Source organism: Gambusia affinis, linkage group LG19 (genome assembly GCF_019740435.1).
Source record: "Gambusia affinis linkage group LG19, SWU_Gaff_1.0, whole genome shotgun sequence".
Lineage (NCBI taxonomy): Eukaryota > Metazoa > Chordata > Actinopteri > Cyprinodontiformes > Poeciliidae > Gambusia > Gambusia affinis.
The window spans coordinates 19,642,789-19,665,960 of NC_057886.1; the positions used below are offsets into that span (position 1 = coordinate 19,642,789).

The 23,172-nt window shown below is 39.3% G+C and overlaps 1 protein-coding gene and 1 long non-coding RNA gene across 3 annotated transcripts in view; one reads left to right on the forward strand and one right to left on the reverse strand.

Moving 5' to 3' along the window:
• col5a3a (collagen, type V, alpha 3a) overlaps positions 1–23,172 on the reverse strand; it is a 49,122-nt gene that overhangs the window by 875 nt on the left and 25,075 nt on the right. For both annotated transcript variants that reach the window (XM_044099600.1, XM_044099599.1), the window contains exons 16-66: positions 23,026–23,079; positions 22,845–22,898; positions 22,277–22,330; positions 21,985–22,038; positions 21,380–21,424; positions 19,418–19,471; positions 19,268–19,312; positions 19,009–19,062; positions 17,400–17,444; positions 17,032–17,085; positions 16,369–16,413; positions 16,008–16,061; positions 15,407–15,451; positions 15,219–15,272; positions 15,010–15,117; positions 13,863–13,916; positions 13,465–13,518; positions 13,314–13,358; positions 13,084–13,137; positions 12,765–12,809; positions 12,614–12,667; positions 12,427–12,480; positions 12,177–12,230; positions 11,961–12,068; positions 11,570–11,659; positions 11,312–11,365; positions 11,014–11,121; positions 10,647–10,754; positions 10,488–10,541; positions 10,261–10,314; positions 10,069–10,176; positions 9,938–9,991; positions 6,590–6,643; positions 5,243–5,296; positions 5,115–5,168; positions 4,892–4,999; positions 4,740–4,793; positions 4,587–4,640; positions 3,882–3,935; positions 3,722–3,775; positions 3,513–3,620; positions 3,367–3,420; positions 3,186–3,239; positions 2,991–3,098; positions 2,857–2,910; positions 2,540–2,575; positions 2,041–2,094; positions 1,641–1,941; positions 1,425–1,537; positions 1,257–1,325; positions 108–341 (exon numbers count right to left, since the gene is read on the reverse strand). In XM_044099600.1, coding sequence (XP_043955535.1) covers positions 108–341; positions 1,257–1,325; positions 1,425–1,537; positions 1,641–1,941; positions 2,041–2,094; positions 2,540–2,575; positions 2,857–2,910; positions 2,991–3,098; positions 3,186–3,239; positions 3,367–3,420; positions 3,513–3,620; positions 3,722–3,775; positions 3,882–3,935; positions 4,587–4,640; positions 4,740–4,793; positions 4,892–4,999; positions 5,115–5,168; positions 5,243–5,296; positions 6,590–6,643; positions 9,938–9,991; positions 10,069–10,176; positions 10,261–10,314; positions 10,488–10,541; positions 10,647–10,754; positions 11,014–11,121; positions 11,312–11,365; positions 11,570–11,659; positions 11,961–12,068; positions 12,177–12,230; positions 12,427–12,480; positions 12,614–12,667; positions 12,765–12,809; positions 13,084–13,137; positions 13,314–13,358; positions 13,465–13,518; positions 13,863–13,916; positions 15,010–15,117; positions 15,219–15,272; positions 15,407–15,451; positions 16,008–16,061; positions 16,369–16,413; positions 17,032–17,085; positions 17,400–17,444; positions 19,009–19,062; positions 19,268–19,312; positions 19,418–19,471; positions 21,380–21,424; positions 21,985–22,038; positions 22,277–22,330; positions 22,845–22,898; positions 23,026–23,079 — 3,642 coding nt within the window. The remainder of the gene's footprint in view (positions 1–107; positions 342–1,256; positions 1,326–1,424; positions 1,538–1,640; positions 1,942–2,040; positions 2,095–2,539; positions 2,576–2,856; positions 2,911–2,990; positions 3,099–3,185; positions 3,240–3,366; positions 3,421–3,512; positions 3,621–3,721; positions 3,776–3,881; positions 3,936–4,586; positions 4,641–4,739; positions 4,794–4,891; positions 5,000–5,114; positions 5,169–5,242; positions 5,297–6,589; positions 6,644–9,937; positions 9,992–10,068; positions 10,177–10,260; positions 10,315–10,487; positions 10,542–10,646; positions 10,755–11,013; positions 11,122–11,311; positions 11,366–11,569; positions 11,660–11,960; positions 12,069–12,176; positions 12,231–12,426; positions 12,481–12,613; positions 12,668–12,764; positions 12,810–13,083; positions 13,138–13,313; positions 13,359–13,464; positions 13,519–13,862; positions 13,917–15,009; positions 15,118–15,218; positions 15,273–15,406; positions 15,452–16,007; positions 16,062–16,368; positions 16,414–17,031; positions 17,086–17,399; positions 17,445–19,008; positions 19,063–19,267; positions 19,313–19,417; positions 19,472–21,379; positions 21,425–21,984; positions 22,039–22,276; positions 22,331–22,844; positions 22,899–23,025; positions 23,080–23,172) is intronic.
• On the forward strand, positions 182–3,461 carry LOC122821560. Its single transcript, XR_006369037.1, has 3 exons — positions 182–243; positions 2,718–2,762; positions 3,378–3,461. It is a non-coding gene; the product is annotated as an uncharacterized LOC122821560 (long non-coding RNA).

A 23,172-nucleotide genomic window follows, 5' to 3' on the forward strand; every position in this document is an offset into this window, starting at 1 on the left:
TTCCATCCAGCTGACAACAGCAACACTGTCGACATGCACATTACTCTAATTAATGCTAATTCCACTTTGTGCAGCCTGTCTTTTCTCCGACATGTGCCAGCACTGACCTGGCATCCATCGTGCACTGTTGCAATGAAGGGGCTCTTGGCTTGTGTCAGCTCCTCGCCGTTGCTGCCCCGGAAGCGGAGAGCATGCTGGTAGGAGCGGGAGGCGCTGTCAAACCAGCCAGCTGAATTCTGACAGGTATAGGTGAAGCTCTGTCTGGCTGTGGCACTTAGCAGCTTAAGGAAGGTCAGCTGAACTACATGCACGGGGTTCCCGTCGCTGTCAATGTAGGAAAACTGGAAGGCACACAGACACAAGCATTAGTGTGCTAAACTGGAGGACAAATGAAAAGTATGCTTGATTCATTTTAATAATAAAGCAGTACAAATAAACACAAAACAGCTTTTCTCTCAAAAATGAGATCACAAAAACCTCCAAGCAGCTGCTCATGAGAAGACATGAATGCTCATTAATAGGGAACAGCTATACTGCATATTTGTCTGGATTATTCTCACAGCTTAAATCAAATGCTGCCAAAATACAACTGTTTCTAAAATAGAAATTGTCAAAATTTTGATGAAAAAAAAACAAACAAAAAAAACAAAACAACTTTGCTTTTTAGGTTAGGGTTAAAGTTAGGTGAATGTTTATCACTGAACAAATGAAAATAGTATGGTACTTTTAATTTAACATTTTGTAGCAATCACTGTCAATCAGTGATCTCTGTCCTTCATAATGAGGCTTCTTTGTACCATCAAATTTATTATGCATTGGGATCTGGAACGCTTGCTAGTTACAGAATTAGCCAATTTAAAAAAAAAGAAAAATTTTATTGCAGTTCAAGCAATTCTTTCCAATATTAATATTGTATGCACTTACACTGGCAAGAATAAATTCCTGATATAATGTGCTGTTATACTCTTTGAACACTAATATATCTATCAATATTAGTTTTTATATTTGCAAAACAAACAGCAAAAACGATTTTACCTAATTAAAGGCATCCATTTCAAATGAATTCCTTTTCAAAGTAAAATGAAGAAATGACAATGAGCAGTAAATTAGTCTTCATAGGCCTTTGCAATCATTCTTATGTACAGATATCAGTTAAAAAGCCTCAGTTGATAACTTGAAAACACTGTGTGTTTTTTAAGATGCCACATTTATTCATAATTGAGCACTGATTGATTTTGTTTGCGTAGTTATTTTACCTGTTTTCCCCTCCTGTATTGGCTAAACCAACTTCCTGGTTTCTCTTTATTCCATGAGGATAATTTAACCTGGGTACAAAGACGTTTATTAAAGTTTTAGGATCAAGTGATACATTTTTTCAGTGTAACATCACAAAAGCCTGGCTTTGAAAAAGACTGAAGGCTCACCACCGCAATCTTTTTGTCGGGGTGGAGACAGGTCTCTCCAAATGCTGTAAAGTTACAGAAGACCTTAATAGAGTCTCGGTGACAGCCCTGATTAGGATCTATCCAGTACTCCCCTAAAAAGGCAAATTTGGAGACAATCACAAACAGAAAACATTACATTTTTGAAGAAACGCTGTTCTTCACATTAGTGTCAGATAAGACCATTTATATTCTAACCATCTTTGTAGTTTGATTGAACCATCATGAGCTCTTTGCAGGTCCTAGCAGGGCTTTCAAATGTCCCCAGAGGTTTTCTCATAAGTTCCACATCATTCTTCATGGAAGAGAGGGTAGCAAAGACCTCTTCCATTCCCTCTACATCTTCCAGAGGCTGATCTCCCTGGAAGAATTCCTCCGTGTTGAAACGGACATCCTCCCCTGTCAACGGTGCTGCTCCTCCTGCCTCGTCTGAGTGCCTTCGTCTTTTCCTTCTCCCTTCGTGAATTGGCAGTGGTTGAACAAATGTTGCAGGGGGTCCCTAATGGTTGTAAAAAATAGTAAAAAAAAAAAAGTGGTGAAAGAGAATGAAAAAGGATGAAACCAGCAAACCATGGAGAGGATCATCCAAAGTACTCACTGGGGGTCCTGGAGGACCAGCAGGCCCTTGATCTCCTCTGGGACCAACAAAACCCTGGAATAAAGACAACAAGAGGCTGGGTCGACTCACTTCACCCCGGCTTTCTCACACCTTTTGTCTGAATCCCGAATTTATTCGGGCAGATACTGTATGGCTGCAGCTTATAGGATTTTCCAGCTGTGTGCATCAGTACTCAGTGGTCAAAGCCGTGACACACTCACTGTCAGAATACGGGTTTCTTTTTTTGTCAACAATATCACACACGCCACACTCAAATCCTATTAAAAAGCTCTAATAGAAAAAAAAAATCTAAACTGTACAGTACGTTTTTTTTTTTGTTCCAAAGATATACTGTAAACACAGAAGTGTAAAGGGATTAGGAAGCATGGGACATTTAGGCCAACAAATGTACTTTCTCCTTTGTCCCCTGCATATGGACCAAGCAGCTGCTTCTAAGAAGAGGTGCCATCACATAAATAAGACAGATTGCAATACTTACCATCTCCCCCTTAGATCCCTTCTCACCAGCTGCACCCTGCGAGATGAGATAATGAATAACTAATCATTAAAAACAAGCACAATTGAGAAAAAAAAAAAACTATAAAGTTTTGACATATTGAATTATTCCAGTACTGCAAAATATCAACCTGACAGCTACTTTTTTCTACTTTTTACAGATTGTCAGAAATGTATGCAACAAAGAACCAAATCTGAGAGGTAATGTGAGTATCCTTTTTGTTAGTACATTTAGAAGCAGAATAATTATACACTCAGTTATAAAGGAGAGCAAGAACTTGTTCAAGTTAAGCCACTCACAGACAGTCCAGGTAAACCCGGGGGGCCGATTGGACCAGATTGGCCGACCACTCCCTAGGAGTAAAACCAATAATCTTTATTTGTTGGGAGCTATGTTCCCCTGGTGCATCATACTGTGACAGGTTACCACTTACCCCATCTCCTTTGGACCCTTGCAAACCTTGACTTCCTGGCAGACCCCTGTCACCTTTCTCGCCAGCCTCTCCAGGAGGGCCGATTAAACCAATCAACCCTCCGTGGCCCTGCAAACAGTGACAGAATTTATCAGGAATGTTCTCTGGGGTCCAATTAGAGCACATAGCTCCAACCATTAATAATTATGCACTTACTTTCTCTCCTTTTCTTCCGGGGTCTCCTTTTAATCCCAGTAATCCTGGCGGACCCTAAAATTGAATGTAGAGAGTTGGCCGGTTGAAACTATGCTGCAAATTCTGTACGGCTTTATTTAACAATGATCATCGCAATGGAAAAATCTTCTGTCTCATTTAATAATATGTTCATTCCTCTTACTATTGGTCCAGGTGGTCCAGTCTGTCCTGGTGGTCCATTTAAACCTTGTTCGCCCTTTAAAACGGCAACATGGGGATGAATGTGAGCAAGGTGAGATAGAAATAGTGCAGAAATATTTTTTGCTTCTGCGGTCCATTCATACTAACCGCAGGACCTGGAATGCCTCGAAGGCCTTCTGGACCGGGCCTTCCCGGATGGCCCTGGGGTCCCACTGGCCCTGTCTTTCCAACAGGACCCAGAGTTCCTGTGGCTCCCTTGGGAGCAAAAGCACAGAGAGAAACAACAATAAGCGATAAAGAAAGATTATAAATGAAAATTGGAGCTTATAATCAGAGCTTCACATTATATTCTTTACTTTGTCTCCTTTCATGCCTTGTTTTCCTTCTTTTCCTGCTGCACCAACATGACCCTGGCGGAGATAATGAATGTGGTTGGGATAGTGATTGAAAGTATTAGCTATGAATAAACACATAACATTACTACAGACATGCATAGGCTCAATAAATTAATCTCACCCTCCGGCCAGGTGGCCCAGGAGGGCCGGGCTCTCCAGAGGCTCCTGGCGGTCCCTGCATGAAACAGTAAAAATTAAAACAACAGAATCATCTACATTACGTAGCAACAGTTGAAGGGAAAATGTTCCAATATTTTCACTTTGGAATAGACTTTCCCTTGAGCTGCAATTAAGAAGAAATCTACTCCCGAAGATGGTCCTGATGGGAGGTAACGTTTTACACAAAACCGCAGGTGGGGTTTTACGATGGGAGCTGAACATTTCCTGTTGTTTGAATATTTCCAGCATTCGTTTCAGTCATCTCGCTCTCTAAACTCATCTACAGTTCATGTGTTTTGGCAGCTTTCTTGTAATCACAACTTTACAATTTACTGTTATGAGTTGAAAAATGTAATTGTTGCTATGGAATCAGAGAAAAAACAAGTTTTGTGTTTGAAAATCATGGCTTTTATTTTAATGATGGGAGCCTCTCTCCCACACACTCAGTAGCACTCTAACAATAGGAGGGGTGGCCATCTCACTGTCAGCATGGATAATTTAAAGAATTGGCTCAGTTTTGGATCTCACAGAGGAAAAAATCAGCCTGAGTAAGAAGAAAGTAAGTTCCACGAGAAAAATGTTCCAGGTACATAGATGAAATTTAACTCTAGACTTTTAAGAGCTTTAATAGAGGAACAATTAAAATGTTCCTAAAATGACTCCTTACTGTTTTTCCAATTTCCCCATTGTCCCCTTTAGGTCCAGGTGAACCATCAACCCCCTGAAAGACAAAAAATAATAGAATTACTCCAGCATCAGTAATAGAATTCATAATCAATCAATCAGTCATCAATAGACAAACTAAAACATTAACTCTTACGTTGACTCCTGGTTCACCTGGAGGGCCAGAATCTCCAGGAAATCCAAGAGGACCCTAACAGCAAAAAAAGTTGAATCAAAAACGTCTTGACTCACATTTAAAGACCAACTGGCTGATTTTAACAGCTGTGAGGAAATGATGCATCCGCTCACCAGGTTGCCTTTAGGTCCATCTTCTCCAGGTGTTCCTCTGGGTCCTGGAGGCCCCGCTGCACCAGAAGGAGCAGCATCTCCCTTCTCACCAGCATTTCCTTTCACCCCCTGCAAAGAAAACATTTCAATGTTGAAAATAGTTTTGAAAAATCTAAATTAAATAAAAATTTTAGCTTCTGAGCAATAATAATAAAAAGGAGAAAATAAAAGCAAAGTCACTCACTGGAGGGCCCGGCTCCCCAGCCGACCCTGGGTCGCCTGCTTCCCCATCCTCACCCTGACAAAGAAAGAGCATTTAACTACAAAATATAGCTTACAGTATGTAGAAAAAGAACTCAGGGGTTTGCTGACCTTCTCTCCAACAAGACCTGGTTGACCAACTCCTCCAGGCAAACCAGGTGGGCCCTGCGTGTCATGAAAAAGGAAAGCTTCAACTAAAACAAGGGTGGGTTTTAAATATTCATTTGATTTCTGAAAATGTGATTCCGCTGTATTTTTTTCTTTGCTTGTCAGCATCTTTGCTCTCACAATGCAGAAACTGGAACAGAAAAAAAAGACAACACACAAAGAAAGTAAAGAAAGGCAGTTGCCGCTTTAGCATTTTCTGCGAATAATGTTTAAATAATAAAAGTTTCTAGTCACCTTCTTTTCTTCATGGTTTTTTTTTTGTTTTTTTTTTTTTTTTTAGTTTGGTTTTTGTTTCTGCATGTACATGCATGACCGAGTGAAGTTTCTGTCAGGCAGAGGCAACCATGCAGAGCCACTGAACCCCTGCTGCCACCAGCTTTCCTTAAATCTGTCTCTATCTCCTGCTTTCCTATCTTTTCTGTATCAATCTATTTATAGATTGAACTATCTCTGCAGTGCTGCATGTCCATGTTCCTTGTGATAAAGCACTAGCGTGAGTCTCACAGCTCTCTGCAGCTGACTGCTAAATAATTGAGCAATATAAGAGACTCCAGAAGGACAGCCTTTACTAGCGGTAAATATAACTGCCTTTCCAGGATAATAGCCTAATGCCTCTTAATGATTCATGGAGGGGTAAATATAACTATCACAGAGATAACATTGTGATACTTTTTAATCATTAAACTTTCAAAGGCCGTGGAAAGTATGTCTAAAGACGTACTTAGAAGACATGAAAGGATGAAAATAAGCGCAACTTCGTTGACACTATGATAATACAGCCTTTTGAACGAGGCCATTGTTTAAGAGAACAGATCTCAAAACCAATTTCCATAAGGTTTCTAATACAAAAATTTTTTAAAATACTGTGCCATCTTTTAACATTTTTACACAGCAAATTAAAAAGGACAAGTTCATATTTTCAAACCCCATAGAGTTGTTTTAAACAGAATGCAAAACGCAAATATGACAAATTATGCAAAAAATATGCACATTTATGTATCACGAACAGCCTAGCTTGAATATACAATAACGTTGATTAAGTTGATTGCATTACCTAATGAGACGGAGCTTTTTGTTGCATTTACTGATTCATCTAATTGAACACAAAATATCTACATATGCTCCACTTGGATGTTTTCATGAAACATTTTACCAGCAAGGAAGAAAAAGCATGCTAATATGAACTAAAATAAATCTCGAGAAGAACAATATTCTTTTTACTGTGTGTTGTTTCTGTGGAATCTAGCAAATGGCCTAATTCTATCATAGATAAGTTTTTAGAAATGATACCTCAGCTCCAGAGGGCCCCTGAGGGCCTCTTGGGCCATGCTGTCCTGGAGGCCCCTGAGAAGAAAGAAAAGAAACATTTTTATGTGGATCACATAAAACATTCAGCATTACAAAGTGAATGTGAGCTGGTGCCTCCTACATTAAATAAGAGTTAGATGTCAGCCATCGCTACATTGCTTATGCAATGGTCCTAGTATCTCTGATTATTATTGCACTGACATGATGAAGATGTCCAGACAGGTCATTACCCTCAAAATGACAAAAGCTCAGACTCTTTCCCATTTTGCCTCCCACTGCCTCTCTCTTATTCTCACTTATTAATAAGAAACCTCTCGCCTGCAATATGCTCGAGCATATTCTCTCAGCCAGGGAGAGCATGTGATTTGACTTGTCTGTGTAGCTTAAGAGAGCACCAAGCAATTAATCTTAACAGTCATTGGCTTCGGTTTTAGTTGAGTTGATGTTGAGCTGTGCTCTGAATCACTCTCAAGTCTTAGAGGGAACCTTGTGTTGTAAAGACTCTGAAACAGAGAGACAGACAATCTGCCCAGGGAGAGACCATGTGGGACTGAAGGAAACACATATCCTTCTGGCACAGAAACATTTCAGCGTTATGGGGAGAACTCTGTGATCCGCAACAGTGACACATGAATAAAACTTTCCCACTGAGTCCTCAGCATCTCGCCTTTCTTCCATCTCTCTCTCTCTCTTGTTTTGGTTCCATTTTAATGCATTCCCTCCCTAATCTGACTGCGGAGAAGGCAAGCTATAGAGAATCTTGTTGAGCGTGTGTTCATGGCTGACAGCGTTGCAAGATGACTGTCACAAAGGAGGATGCTCATTAGACGGGCAAGGCTGAGGCTAATCTGATTAGCAGCTGTCACACTGTCTTCCTGCTCACAATGAGCGCCCCGCCTCTTCCTTCCACTCCAATGCTCCTTTCTGTCACTACTTTTCTCTTTTATGCTTTTCCTTTTGCACGCTGAGCCACCATGTTCACTCTTTTGGCTCATCTTTTTTCCACATGAAGTAGTGGACTTTTGCTGTTGAAAACACACTGTTTCAAACTGTAAATGTAAAGCTAATTTTTTCTAGTAAACCTTCATTCCTATTCTGATATTTTTATAGAATATAACCAGCACTGAGAGATACGACAAAGAGATTGCAAAAGACGCAAAATTAGTCAGAGTAAAACTGAGTTTTAATGACTATTGCTCTTAGTTAAGAATCATTTATTTGTTAACGATTCTGTTGGGGGGTGATTGTGATAAATCCCTGCGCCAATCTCTCCATTTGTCTCTGCCTATGGTGGCAGACCGAGGCATTCTGGTTTAGATTACAGCAATTATTACCGAATGCAGAGGAATAATTAACATTATTAGTTACACCTATGTTTATTTTTGTAACAGAAAAATCTAATTACCTTCTCTCACCAAGCTGTTTTCAAAAGGAAAACACAAATTTAGATGGAGCGCTCCACATCACCAAAGCTATTGGACTGGAGAAGAAGCTCGAAGTATAAAAGCTTGAGGCAAAGAATACACATTTCCTCCTAATTTCTGTGCAGTTGTCTCAGTTTACCAATCGAAATGTAAAGCCCAGATAAACTTGTCTTGAAATATGTCTGAAAAGTAGCTTGAAAATAATAAGACTCAGCACAAACTCATTCCCAAAATTAGAAACCACTCGGGGTTGGAGGAAGCCGATGTTAATGACAGTCATCAGAGTTTGACACCCTGCAACACAAACAACACAGCTGTTCCTAATTAACTTAATGGCCGTAACTAATCAAAGTTTAATAAGATTAGGTGGATTGGCCAGGTACTACATGTAGTTCACACAAAGCTTAAACTGACTGCAGCACAATTATAAAAACTTGTGCTGCATGTAAGGAGTGTCATGATTTGCAACGTAGTTGGAAACAAATGAAACTAGATGACCTTGGATATTCAGAAAAACCCAAAAAGATGTGAAGCAGAGTGAAAAGAACAATAGTGATGACTGGTATGACAGAAGAATATCTGAAAAGATACGAGCCTTAGACAATAGAAATCTGACAGAAAGATAAGCAGTAAAACTCCATCAAAAGGTGATTCCTGGATGTCTGGGAGGAAAGAAAATGTCTTGGAGTAAAAAATAAAAATAGACAAAAAATGTAAAATTGAGCGGGGGTAGAAGGACTAGAAAGAAGAATCAGAAATCAACCAAAACAACTAAGAGTCAGTGGTGGGGAATCTAAAGGTATCGAAGGATCTCTGGGGAATAAAATGGAACTCATGAGGTCCAACAGAAAGACATAGATGTGATGCAACCAAACCACAAACATAACCTTGCAAAAAGCTAAACTGACAGCTATAGAAAGCCGCTCCTTTATGGCTTAGTGAGGTCATTTCTGGGTTCTTCAGGAAGGTTGCCTATGTTCATGCTGAAAACCCCGTATCCTGTGGGACAGTGTTTTTAAGAAACAAAGTAAACACATTTGTGCTGTGCCTGTTTATAGTTTACTATAATGTACTCTTGTCATGAGTCCTGGCATCCCAGTATTACCAAAACTATTTCAAGCTCACTGGTGTGAAGCGAAGGGAAAACAAAGCTGAGTATTAGTATTTGAACAGAGTGGAACCTCCGCATACAAATTTGATTCATTCAAGGAGGTAATTTTGTTTCTTGAAAATTTGCACAGGCACCAGTTCCCCCATTAGAAATAAACAAATGTAAAATGAGTAGCTCCAATCCCCTCTCTGAAGCCACTAACAAATTTGCACATATAACAATAAATTTAACAAAGTAGAGTCAGTAATCTTATACTGTATAAAAACAGCACTTAAAACAATGTATGGTGACACCTCAGAGAAACAAATATTGAAAACAGCAAATAGTTTCTGTGGGACATCCATAGAGTTGTGGTTAAAATGGTAAGAACAGGTGATAGAAGGGGGTCATTTTTTTTCATTATACAATTTAAAAAATCATTACCTGATTTATATTACCTGAGTATATGATATAAAATACATACATAAATTATAATAGCTTTTGTCACATGGCACGATGAAAGATGCTGGAATGTTTGTCACATCAGACAAACATAACAGACAATTAATAAATGAGGACTAAGTTATTAGAGTTTAATGTTGACAGAGGATGAGGAACAGAATGAAAAGTAATCAGCAAAGAAGTGAAGAAAAATGTACAACCTCCCCAGAAAATATCTAAAACTGCTTAATATTTTTCACAAAACATCTTTAGTCATTGAAGCGTCACATCAATTGTCATTGGTGTTGTCACATTGAAGGACAGTTGATTCCAGCTGAAGGCCATAGATTTTAAGTTATTGACTGCTAAACTCACCATTGAACCAACATTTCCACTCTCTCCTTTCTCCCCTGAGGGTCCTGGCATCCCCTAGAAAGTGAGATGAAATTTTTACTGTTAATTTACAAAGGATGTGAAGCTTTAAGCTATCTGATAATTATCTTTACCTGTAATCCGGAGGGGCCAGGTGGTCCCTTAAAGCCCCTAGATCCTTCATCCCCTTTAGGTCCATTCAGGCCCATTTGACCTCGAGGGCCTGGCTCACCATCTGTCCCCTGAAATAACCAGAAATAATTAGCAAACCAGAATTTTTTTTTTTTTTTTAAAACACTCGCTTATGATTTACAAGTGATTCATACAGATGGTCCTGGTTGGCCCACGGGTCCTTGAATCCCAACAGTTCCTGGAGGTCCCTGAAAACAAATTCAACCCACATTCACTGAGACATGTTTGATGTCATTTGCCATTTGCAGCACAGGATGAGTTATCATTGAGATTCATGGTTAAGATGTTGAGAAGTGGAAATTTAGACTTTTTAGCATCCATAAAAATAAAGGTTTTATTATTCCATGTAAATCTAACTTACAGATTCTCCTTTGGCTCCTTTGCTGCCCTTTTGGCCTGGTCCACCAGTCTCACCCTGCAGATGTAAATGTATAAAACAACTCATAAAAAGCTAAGTCAGAAAATCTGCAGGAACTATACAGTAGAACTGCAGTCTAGACTTACTGTCTAATACAACTACCTTATCTCCGTCCTCCCCTGGAGGTCCAGGAGGTCCTGCAACCCCTGGCAACCCTGCAGGTCCCGACTCTCCATCACGCCCAGCGGGCCCAATGGTTCCCTTCTCTCCCTAATGAACAGATAGGAACACAGCACACATCTAGCAATTGCACAAGTGGTACCCATTGCTCTCATATTATAGAGTGACATTTTGATTAATGTGTCATATCACGCAGGAAAATCACTACCAAGATTGCGTTTGCGTTTTGTCCCTCAAACGGTCTTCTCTCACTTTTCTCATAATGACGCTTTCAAAACATTTTTATACCTAGTGGTAGGAGGTGAGGGTGAACTGAGAAAAAAAACACAGCAATTTTCCCAGCTCTTACTGGCATGCCTTTCTCTCCACTCGGCCCAGCAGGACCCACACCGCCTGCCCGTCCTGGTGGGCCAATTGCTCCAGCAGGCCCAGCGGGACCCCTCTCTCCAGCAGCACCCTGAAAATAAAACGAGCTGAGATGAGCTCAAGTGAGAATGTCACATGAATCACTGTTTTATTTAATGCAGTGGCCACGATCAATGGTCACCATAGGAACAGCCTGCTGTTTTATGAGTCTTACCGTTTTATATTACATCAACACAGGTCAGGAAATTGTATGAAAGGCAATTTCCTAAAATTCAACTTACAGTAAGCCCTGTAACACCAGGTAGACCTTCTCCACCTTTGAGACCAGCAGAGCCCTGTGAAAAAAGAAAGAAAAAAGTTACAGTTACAATCAAGCAACAAGTACCTTGTACCATACATGAGTTTGTGAATACTTTAGCCTCTTTATATATCGAAAAATTATTTCTCCTATACTTCACCTGTAATCCAAATCAAAGAGACACATTTCTGTAAAACGTGAGAGCAGGCAAGGACATAAGATGTTTGAAAGTTTGTGTTACCATTGCACCAGGGGTCCCTCTGCTTCCTCTGAAGCCCTTCAGTCCAGGAGGGCCACTCTTTCCTGGGATTCCCGCTGGACCCGGATCTCCCTAATACCAACACACGACCACCCCTGGGGTTAGATACATGGCAGACACAAGCTGCTAGCTACAAGCTGTCAAAAATCATACAGAAACAGCAAGTCCTATTGAGAAAGTGTATCTGTCTTTTATGATTCAAAATACGCTTAACGCCTCCAGCTTCCCTCTGTAAAATTATCACTTAATTAGAAGTCAGGATTAGACTGAGAGGATAAGATATTCAGACAGAGCTAAAGAGAGTCCTTGGGCTTTATCTAACAGTATTATTCATGATAGTAGATGACCTGTCAATGTGATGAATAGCACTCACCTTGGCCCCCTCCTTTCCAGCAGTTCCTGGTAAACCATGCTCACCTGGTGGTCCTGGTGAACCTGGATGGCCTCTATCTCCAGCTGGCCCTGTCTCACCAGACTTCCCCTGAAGATAAAACGCGCTATGTAACAGCTGATCAAAATCACCTTGTTTAAACAACAGCTTGCTAAAGAAAATCAACATCTGTGAAAGGTTTTAGAAAAATCTGCTTACTTGTGGCCCAACAACCCCTGGGGGGCCAGGAGGTCCAGTCTTGCCTTGGAAGCCCTGAAGAAAAAAAATGAAGTTTGTTGGTCTGAACTTCAGTTAAGTTGATTCAGAGTACTTTCCAGAGTTGAAGGCATGTTTTATTAGAATCAATAGATCATGTTTAATCTCAGCAGAATCTACTCAGAGAATGCACTCTTAATAACATTTTTAATCCTCTCTTTGGGGCATTTTTTTAGATAGAAAAATGACTCACTGCTTCTCCTCTCTGACCTGGATGACCTGGTAATCCATCCTTTCCTGGTAGACCCTGAAAACAAAGTTTTTTTGTTGTTTTTATTTTTTTACTAACTTAACTGAAATATCTTGGAATGGTTTAGGTGAAAAGTACACATAGAAAATGAGTAACATCAAATCACATGACAAACACTTAACCTACTCACATTGGGTCCTTTAGTTCCTGTTTCTCCGTTTTGACCCTGTGGCCCTTGAGGACCCTAAAACAAGAACATAGTTTGTCAAACTCCCTTTCCAAAAGGTTTTTCAGCCTTCAGATTATTTACAGTCAGCTTCATCCAATAAACAAATCTTCACCTGTTCTCCAGGAGATCCTGGAGGACCATCTTGTCCAGCAGATCCCTTACAGGAAGAAAATGCAAAACATAGACAGAAACTCAGTTTAACATCATTCACTTAAATATTTCTTTTTCTGTTTAACTCTCCTATGTGAGAACACAGACTGAGGCACCCTCTACCAGACAGCATGTTTTCACTATGCCAGATGGCCTGTCATCTAGAAGTGAAAAGTAACAACCTGCTCCATCACGGCCAACGCATCCATACTTTACGAGGCAGCCATGTGTGTTTATGTATAACTGCAAGTGCATGTTTGTGTTTGTGCCACAAAGCTCACCTTTTCTCCAGGCTTTCCAGTTGGCCCCTTTGCTCCTCTTCCCCCCCGGGATCCCTTTGGAAAACAAGCATCTGTCTTATTAGTGCATGTATGTCTAGAGGTGGAAGATAAATACCTAACGATCTGAAAACCAAACAGAAATCTGCTGGTTCAAGCAACTATTACAACTTGTAATTACCTTGTGGCACCTAGTTAGACATAAACATTGTACGTATACTTAGCGTTCTTACATTAGGACCTCTTTGACCCCCAGAACCCGGCTGACCGGCAGGACCCTGCATTGTAATGATCAACAATTGTTTATCACTTACATGATTATTTATCACCAACATGGAGCTGCATGCGATGTGATATCGACTAAAATGTTAGGGTAATATTTACCCTTCTTCCTTTTTCTCCGAGGGATCCGGTCACACCAGGGAAGCCAAGTGATCCCTGAAGACACAAGTGGAAGTTAATCAGCCTTAGCGCTCCATTTATCATATGTCATCCCCAATGTCTCATTAACTTATAATTAACCACTGTATCAAATTAAAGCAAATCTAATCCATGAGCCCAACACAGCCTTAAATACATCATTCATCAACATGTAATGAATAGATGTCACTAATGAACTATGAATAAAATAGTCTTTCTGAATATGCCATTTATCATACTTTATTTTTAAATAAGACAGGAAACAGTCTGGCAAAGGCACATATCTACAGCAGCCTTAAGCTCTGATACAGGGACTTGAGAGTGCATTGACTGATGGTAATAGCTCCTTAATGTAAAATCACCTTAGGACCTTGTCGTCCGGGGTAACCTGGCAGACCAGGCACCCCGAGTTTACCCTGGAAAGAGAAAAAGACATGAGATAAATATGAGAACTGAAAAAAAGGGTTGTTCAGCACTTTTCTCACAGCAAAAGATGACAAAGAAACACCACAATGGACAATGGTCATTTAATAAAAATAACATATGGAATAAACATATTTTTGACAAAATCTCAAAACCACACCTTTTAACACCTCTAACCCTGAACACACCAGATACGTTTTGGAACCCAATCTGATGGAAAATAAGGTCAGATGGTATATGCAGCAATTAGAACATGTTAAAGTCAACGAGGCGTAGCAGAGCGGTCACGATTCACTGCGTCTCTGACTGTCTGGCTGACATGAACCAGAGGTGCATTTTGTTTGCAGCAATGGGAATGTCATAAGTGAGACAGGAAGTGGCAAAGTAAAACACATCCGCTTTGGGGAAACGAAAACTAAATTATTTTCCTCATAAAAAAAAGTAGGACCTCAGAAGTACAGAAAAATGAAAGAGTGAAACAGCAATCAACTACAGCCTTCTGTTTACTGCTGGACCAGCTTCTGTTTACACTGTTGGGATTTCTGGTATTTACTGCTGCATGAATACAGTCTGGTAGTGCATTGATGGACTGTCAAGCAAGAGCTTGCATTGTAATGCCTGCATGTCAGGCGGGAGATCAGAAAAAATCCGATTTTTCTGATTGGACCATGAAAAATCGGACACCGGCAGTATCACCTTACACTGCATGGGTCTCCACTCTGCTCTGGTCTGCTGTACACTGCAGAAGTGCTCTAAGAAGCATAAGTGGAAAGTATAAAAAACAGAAAATGACTGGTCACTAATGTGTGACAAACACTGGGCAAGGATGGAGAAATTCTCCAGCTGGTGTCTTTTGAAAGAGAGAGAAATTTGGATATCATCAACTTAGATGCAATAAGAACTATCATGGAAAAAAAAAAAGAATAGTGCTATCAAGAGGAAGAATGTGAAAAGAAAATAATAATGGGCCCAGAATCAAGCCTTGTTGAACTCCACAGTTCAGGGAAGTTGTGTCTAAAGAGCAGTGCACAACAATCGGTCTAGCAGAAATGTAAAAAGCAAAAACAAACAACAAAAACCACATACCTTCTCCCCTGCTATGCCAGGGGTTCCCACATCTCCCACAGGTCCAGACTGACCTTTAGGTCCTTCTGGTCCATCTTCTCCACGAGGACCAGGAACACCACTATCCCCCTAAAGTCCAAATATGTGAGGAAGAATGAGGGAGGTTTTTTTTCTCTGCAAGTAGCTGCTGAATAGTAGCAATGAGTGTTGCAATTAGATGGGATTCTCACCCTGTCTCCTTTAATACCCATGTCACCCTTTGCTCCTGGAAAGCCATCTTCTCCCTAACATTCATCAAGGAGATGTGACAAGTAGTGACAGCTTTTACATATTATCATTACAATACAGTTTGAGAAGTCGGTCATAATTTACAGTCTAAAAACATGGCAGAAAAAAAAAAATTATTGAATTTTCTCACCTTTTCTCCCTTGCTCCCCTTTAGACCTCTAACCCCATCTGCTCCCTGTGAAAAACAACAACAACAAGGAATGTAATTATAACATGACAAGAATCACAATCAAATTTTGAAGAATATACCATCGACCTAATTTTGGATCTCGGTTTAATTTTTATTTGAATAATACACTCACTCTAAAACATTTACTTATTAAGAATTAATATGTTGAGTTTCTCTTGATATAAGACTTGGTTGCTTTTTTAATCTCAATTATCTCTCATATTTATTTATCATAACCATTCTACAGCAAAGTACAGCCAGTCCTAAAGACAGTTAAGTCAAACTGCTGTTTACGATTCACAAAATCAAACACTAAGAAATGAATTTTATTTGCTCAAAGTAGACTGACATCTCAGCCCTGCTTGTTTCTCCTAAACTTCCAGTGCACTCCACTCTGTTGATAGAACTCCCTTGAGAACTGAGGAACTCTTCCTCCACCAGTCACCTGTCACTTATTGACATTAACAGCTTGTCCATCAATGGCAGACATGTGGACAGAAGAACAGCAGAGGGAATAAATATATAAGTGAACATCTGAGATCAGGGACAATTTATGCCTTACCTTGACTCCCCGGCTGCCTGGGTATCCTACAGGTCCCTGGGAGCCAGGTAAACCCTGCATAGAAAAAAACATATTCTTTTCTCTTTTTTTGAAGAAAAAATGAAATGCTGTTTTAATGTCACCATGTTCCATCTTTTAGGGTCAGAAAAATTGCAAATGTTTCTGAGTGCACAGCCCTGCCTCTAATGGGCTAATACTTTAATAAAGATGATGACATTACTGGAACAGAGTGGTTGTAATGACAAGCCTCATTGTGACTGAATGCACTGTTACAGCAGACTGGAAAAAATGAATGATTTGGCAGCTTTAAAATCTCCCTTTAACACCATGGCAGATGAGCCTCAGACATGCAGTTACCCACTTGGATGCCTTTTTCTCCTGGGGCTCCCTCTCTTCCCGGGTGACCCTAAAGCAGAGAGATGCATTTTACATTGTATGATCACTGCTAGTGATGCATCATTTCATATCTCTTCATAACAGAATTTTGTGTATGTAACTAACAAATGAGAAGGTGTCACTGAAAGTAAAAAATCATTATGAAGTATCATTCTGTCACAAAGCTCTGCAGGAACAATGGAAAGGGCAATATGTGACGCTCATACAAATGTGTTTGACTGCAACGGAAAATTAATTCCTTGTTATGAGAAAAGCCTCCCTGCAAGAAGATCTGTATTTGTTTGAAATGTCATATTGCGCTGGATCAGCTTACAACATTTGCTACCTAGCATGCAGTGCATGTATCTTATGAGGCCATGTTGGAATATAAAGAGCATGCTAAATTGTACAGCTCTACTAAAAATATGATAATAAAATTAGTTTTAAATTGCAATCATTGACCTTGAGACTTGGGTTTCATAAATGCTTTGTGTCGTGCTTTGAAAAAATATTTGACTGAAATTATCATTTACAAACTACTTTTTGCACTCACTTGGGTTATGTGGGACAGAGAAATCTGTAAAGGGCCGACCACTTTTTCACAGATCTGCATGTACCTTCATATATTTGTTTACCAGTGCTTACTTACAGGAGGACCATCAACGCCTGGTAGGCCCTGTATGCCCTCTTTACCTTGGGGACCCTGCAACAAACATGGACAGTAAAGAATACTAAACCAGTTGAGATATACTTAAGGGACCACTTTACTACTGGACAGGTTACATATCATACATAAGAGTGTATTTTATTTCTTTTCCACTTCTTGCATCCTAACATAAGATTTATTCAATCTTAAATGTCTTTGTCTGTTTGCTAAGTATTGATTTTCTGTCTAGACCCGTTTTTCTGCAGAATTCTAGCTAGAAGTTGTTGGTCATACTGTCCTGCTTCCCCTGAGTGTGGAATGGCAGGTTGAGAACTTTATTTCTTAAATCAACTTGGAGGCATGTAACCTACCTTTTCTCCTGGCATTCCAATAAGACCCTGAGGGCCAGCAAACCCCTGAAATCAAGCAAAGCAACAATCAGATTAGGTGATAGCTGATTTCAAAATGTTCAGGAGTCAAAATGCTGCTTAAATGTTCACACTTAAATGTGTGTGTGTGTGGGTGTATGTGTAGGGTATCTGAGTAAACAATGGTGGTGAAAATGAAAAGGTAAGTAAGTTTCCAATTTGCTTAATTTAGATCCTTAACTGGCATTAAGGACAAACAACTTCCAGAGAAAGTAACCATTTAGTCAAAGCACACTTTAAAAAACAACTCTGAATGTAATAAACTATAAAATGTTATGTATGAATTAGTTATTTCCATGCACTGTATAAAAAATTTAAATTTTTCCAAGAACACTTGATAAGAAACCTTTCCAGTATTACTTCATTTAGGATTGTTACAATTATTTCTGTTTGCTAACTACCACAGTTTTATTCAGAAATTTGCATATCTGCATATTGCATATTTAATATCTGGTAGAACTGTCTTAAACTACATGACTTGCTTCAAATGTTTTCAGTATCTTTAATCTTTGGTCACTCCTCCTTACAGACACACCATTGCTGAGTCAGGTTTGCTCGCACACAGCTTTTCAGCCCTGAACATAAATTTCCCTGAGAGTGAGATCAGGGCTTTTCCAAAACATTGACTTTATTGTCTTGAAACCAATTTTATTAAAAAAATAAAAATTAAAAATAAAAGGCAGATTGAAAGTTAGCTAACCCTAACTTTGAAGATACATTCCTGCCCAAACTTTTACATCCTGAAGTTAAAACATGGTAGAAACTGATTGCATTTGCAAATTGGAATATGGCTTTTTAATGCTGTTTTTGCAGCTTATTCCACACTGAGTGGCCTTCCAGCCCATGTCATTGTTGGACCCATTACACTGTGGATAATGATTCTCTCATTAGTTTCAGCTTTGCTTTTGTTCTGTAGTTGATAACAGCGTCTTACACTAAAGCATGTTCTTTGAGATACAGAACATCTCTTTCATGAATAGTACGATACCACCTATGGTGTTTGTACTTACATATGATTGCTTGAAAAGATAGACGTGACACTTTCATCACCACTCGGAAATTGTACCAAGGATGAACCAGACTGCTATTCTCTTCTTGATATCTTGGTTGATTTCTTTTGATTTTCTCATGTCATCCCACAAAGAAACAGTGTGTTTGAGTTGTTGATTTCAAATACATCCACAGGTATGCATCATAACTCAAATGTTGTAAATTAGCCTATAAGGTATATGGCATCATCGTGAGGGATTTCCCCAATAGTTTAAAGGCATACAGATAATGTAGGAAAACTTCAAAGTTTGAGCACAGTAATAAAAATAAATCCTTCTGAAATTAATCAAATTAAAAAAGAAGCTCATTCTTACTGACCTTAAACAGAAGATGTTTATTACAATCAAATAGTGAAAAAGATTTATTGTGGCTTTTTATGCAGTCTGTGTAAACATATGGTCTCAGCTCCATCTATCCCTGGTGCTGTGATATTTCAGAGAAATTATGAAACATGAAATGATTGGATTAGGTCTGATGGAGAATGAAAACTGTTAGTCTGTACCTGAACTCCTGGATTTCCTTGTTGACCTGGGGGTCCTATTTCTCCAGGTGGACCCTAGTAACAGATAAAACAGTGGGCATACTTTGTATATAGATGTTCTTTTTTATGACCTGTATTAATTAAAAACATTTCTGTTTCATCAGGGAATAACACCTTGACACATGTTTTTGTATTTAACTGTTAAACAAATCTCTTACATTGTTTCACATTTAACCACAAAGAATTGACAAGTAATCTGAAGCGAAGCAGAAAGACTGACCAGGTTGCCTTTTGATCCTTGGACTCCATCGATTCCACTAATCCCCTGATAAAATAGACACATAAAAAAAATCAGATTTTATTTGAAGATACTCCAGTCTCCAGAAATATTATTTACTATAAAATAATTGCTGATTATGATTTCTCTTACCATTTGGCCAGGTTGGCCAGGTGGCCCCCGTGACCCAACAAGACCACGAGGACCCTGGAGAAAAAACAGCAAATATTCAGAAGCTAACCTGCAGTCATGATCTGGCTATGGAAGAACGGACCACTACACCACAAATCAAAACTAAAGAGAGGGGCCAAATGTAAGGACAGCAAAACGTTGACTATGTATTTCTTTGACTGAACATGCCATTTTCGAATGTGTCTGCCATGAAGACTGAACTCGCTGGCTTGTGCTTGTGTGATCTGTTTCCTTTTTTTTTTGTGATCTGTTTCAGCCTCCCTCTTTGTAGGCTGGCCAAGCCACCTGTTCCAAAGCCACATCTGTGATCTCCTGGGAAGTGATTGATATGGAAATATAATCATTCAGGCCAGGATTTTGTCTTTTACCTTGCCGAAACTCTCTCTTTGCTTGCTCGGTCTATCTCATCTCATTCACCACAGACCGCATTTCCGTCCTCCATTTGTCTCCTGCTGTTATTCTTTTTCCTATCACTCCCTGTCTCTCTTCAAAACAGACCATTCCTTCCCAATGTTTCTGCAGTTTATCAGACTCTCCCTTATATGGTACATGGCAGGTCTATTTCCTCGAGCACTGAGAGATCCATTTGGAAAGACAATACCATGCTGAGCTCTAACCTCACCTACTGGGAGAAAGATAGAAGCGAGTTATAACCAATTAACCAGTTTTCACAGCAGATGCACCAAACTATGGCTTCTACAAAAATGGTGTGAACTTTTGGTCTGCTGGAAGGCTGTCAGTTTCCTGGATTGTTCACAGAAACCAGTGAGATTCTTGATGACAGATGCTAAATGTAAGATGGAGTGCAGAGCAAATCAAATGGATTTCTTTTGATAGCTACGGTCTTCACAGTTGAAAAGTTATTCTTATTTTTTTTATTATTTCTCTTTTAGTCCTTGATACAGCAGGTTATCTTTCCAATTTTAAATAATGTCTATGTATTAATGGAAAACAGTTATTCAAACCAATCTGGTCATATGAATAGCAAACTGCACCCCTTGTTAAATCAAAAACCAACATAGCTTTTAATTGTATGGTCCATATGTTATGGTTAGGGAGGAGCTACTAGCATCACACAACAGAGTTTACTGTTTGGGAGACAGAAAAGCATCACTGCTTGCAGCAAGCACAAGACATACTAATATGTTTTGTTTGTCATCAGACTGGTATAATGCCATGTTAGCCCTTTGGGTTTTACCCTGGCTCTCTAGAGAGAATCCATCTGGTGGTGGAAATGCTTTCCGTATACAGCGAACCATAAAATAATGCTCTGAACCACACTAATGAACAATGGAAACGAGTCAGAAGAGCCATTATGCATAAATAGAAAAATTGGAAATGGTGATGAATCTTCCCAGGAGTAGTTGGCCAACCAAATGTGAGACCACCAAAAAACACGGATCACCATCCTGATTGGGTAAGGACGATGCTTACACTTCAACAATTGCACTAATAACCTAAAAAAAAAAAAAGAAAAAAAAGGCCTTGACACTTTCGGATTAAAGCTACTGACAAGTCAAACTGAATGACTTGTTGTAATTGAAGGAATCATAAATTAGGCTTCACACAGGCATAAGCTCTTGTTTTGTGCAGTTGGATTCTGCAGCTGGACAATGTTCCAAAGAACACCAACAAAGTCTACATCTAGACAGCTTAACAAAAAGAAAAAGGTTTTGAAGTGGCTTATTCAAAGTCACACGAATCAGATTGAGATGCTGAGGAGATTTTGTCTGATTTTTAAAAATGTTCGCTGATCTGAAGTACTTTAATTCCACAAAAAAAACCCTGAAAACATCTTAAAGATGAAAAGCAGAGTACGTATCAAGAAGAGAACCAAAATCACATGAGGGTCTGCTGTAGTGAGCTGTCCACATGAAATAAAAAAATTTAAATTAAAACTTTTTTCTACATCTGAATACTCACTGGTTCACCTGGTTGACCTCTTGGTCCCACAGGTCCATCAGATCCCTAGAATAAAAGGGAAATAAAATTATTATTTCTTATATTATTTTTTTCTCATATAATTTCTTTATTATATGCAACTCTTCAGGTTAGCCTCTAGTTTGAGAACATTTATGTCCATGGAATCAGTTCATTAAAGAAATTGTCTGTGGGACAGATAACGATCTTCAAGCAAAGACTCCCCGTCCTCTCAAAGCTACCCAGCCTTCATCACAGGTTGGCTCTGTGCTGCCTGAGCTGCTAGCTTTCATATTTTAAAGTGTGAATTAGGAAAGCTCCAGTCAGCTTTTATGTGTTTTGCGAGTCTTTATGCTAAATGAACTCCAGCCAGCAGAGAAGAGTTAATAATGCAAGAGTCTATGACTGTGTTTAATCTAAGCCTGCTTAGATCTGGGATGTTTTTTCCCCATCTAAATGGTTCTTTATCAAATTGATTTATTGATCTGAAAGGGATTTCCATTTTGATGTTGAGATAAAAAAAAAAAAAAAAAACATCAAAATGAGATAAAGATTCATATTTTTTATTGTTTGTTGCAAGTACATTTTGACAACTTTGGTGCACTCACCTTCTCTCCTGACTCTCCAACAGGTCCATAAGGACCAGGCCTTCCTCTGTCCCCCTACAAAATAGAAGCAGTCATTTTTTATTTTTTATTTTTTTTTATTTTATTTTTTTTGCTCTAGCAGAAATAGCTCATTATGTTTTCTTTAAGTCCGGCATGCCATAAAACAATCATCATAATTACTAAATAAACATTCACCTCAAGATTTATAAAGCATGCATGACATGTTAATGAGTTCATATCTTAAAGACTAAATCAATACAGCAACTGTGTCAAAGTACCAAACAAAACTCACTATGTGTCCCTTGTTTCCTGGGAGCCCTGGCAGGCCATCAAAACCCCTGTCACCCTAAGACATAAAAAAAAGAAAGAAACAAGTGCATTAAACCCTGGAAAACACAAACACATTTGGCATTGTGTAAACATTTGCAGAATTGTCTTGAAAGTCTCCCCTGGCAGATCCATCTGCTTGGAGTTTGTGTCAAAGAAAGAGAGGGTGCTTTCAGATTAGCAGCAGGGCGGCTAAAATGCTGCGTTGACTGATAAAGACCTCGTTCAGTCAGAACCAGCATCAAGGGAGGCTGATTTATTTACTAAGCCCTTCCTGCAGCTGTTATGTGTTGAGGTGCCTGGTTGTCAATAATACGTAATAGGCTCGGGGCTGGTCGACACCAAAAGGCTTACGCTAGCAAGTGGAGATCGGTGGCTACTGTTAAAATACCTTACTGCATAAACATGTGATGTTGTTGAATTCAAGGCTAATGAGGACCAATAAAATTAATTAGCATGGACATTATTAAGTGAGTTGATTGGGCATTGTACTTTAATAGTATCTGCTGGTATTGCATTGTGGTAATATTTACCTTTGCACCTGTTTCACCAGGAGCTCCACGGCCTCCATCCACACCTGCACGTCCCTATAAGAAACTTAATCCAGTTAATGTAGGTTCTTTTTTTATCAGCACATTTTGCACTGTTTCGATCACAATATCCAGATAGGAAATATATCATCTGAGAGCAGCTTCAGTACTCTAGATATCTCACCCTCTTGCCTGACTTTCCATTAATTCCAGGGGGTCCTGGCAACCCACGGGGTCCCTATGCAAGAGATGCAGGAGATAAAGCAAATGGAAAAGAGTGAAAAAGGGGAGGCAAGAAGACAAAATGAAATTGATATTCTGAGAAAAATTG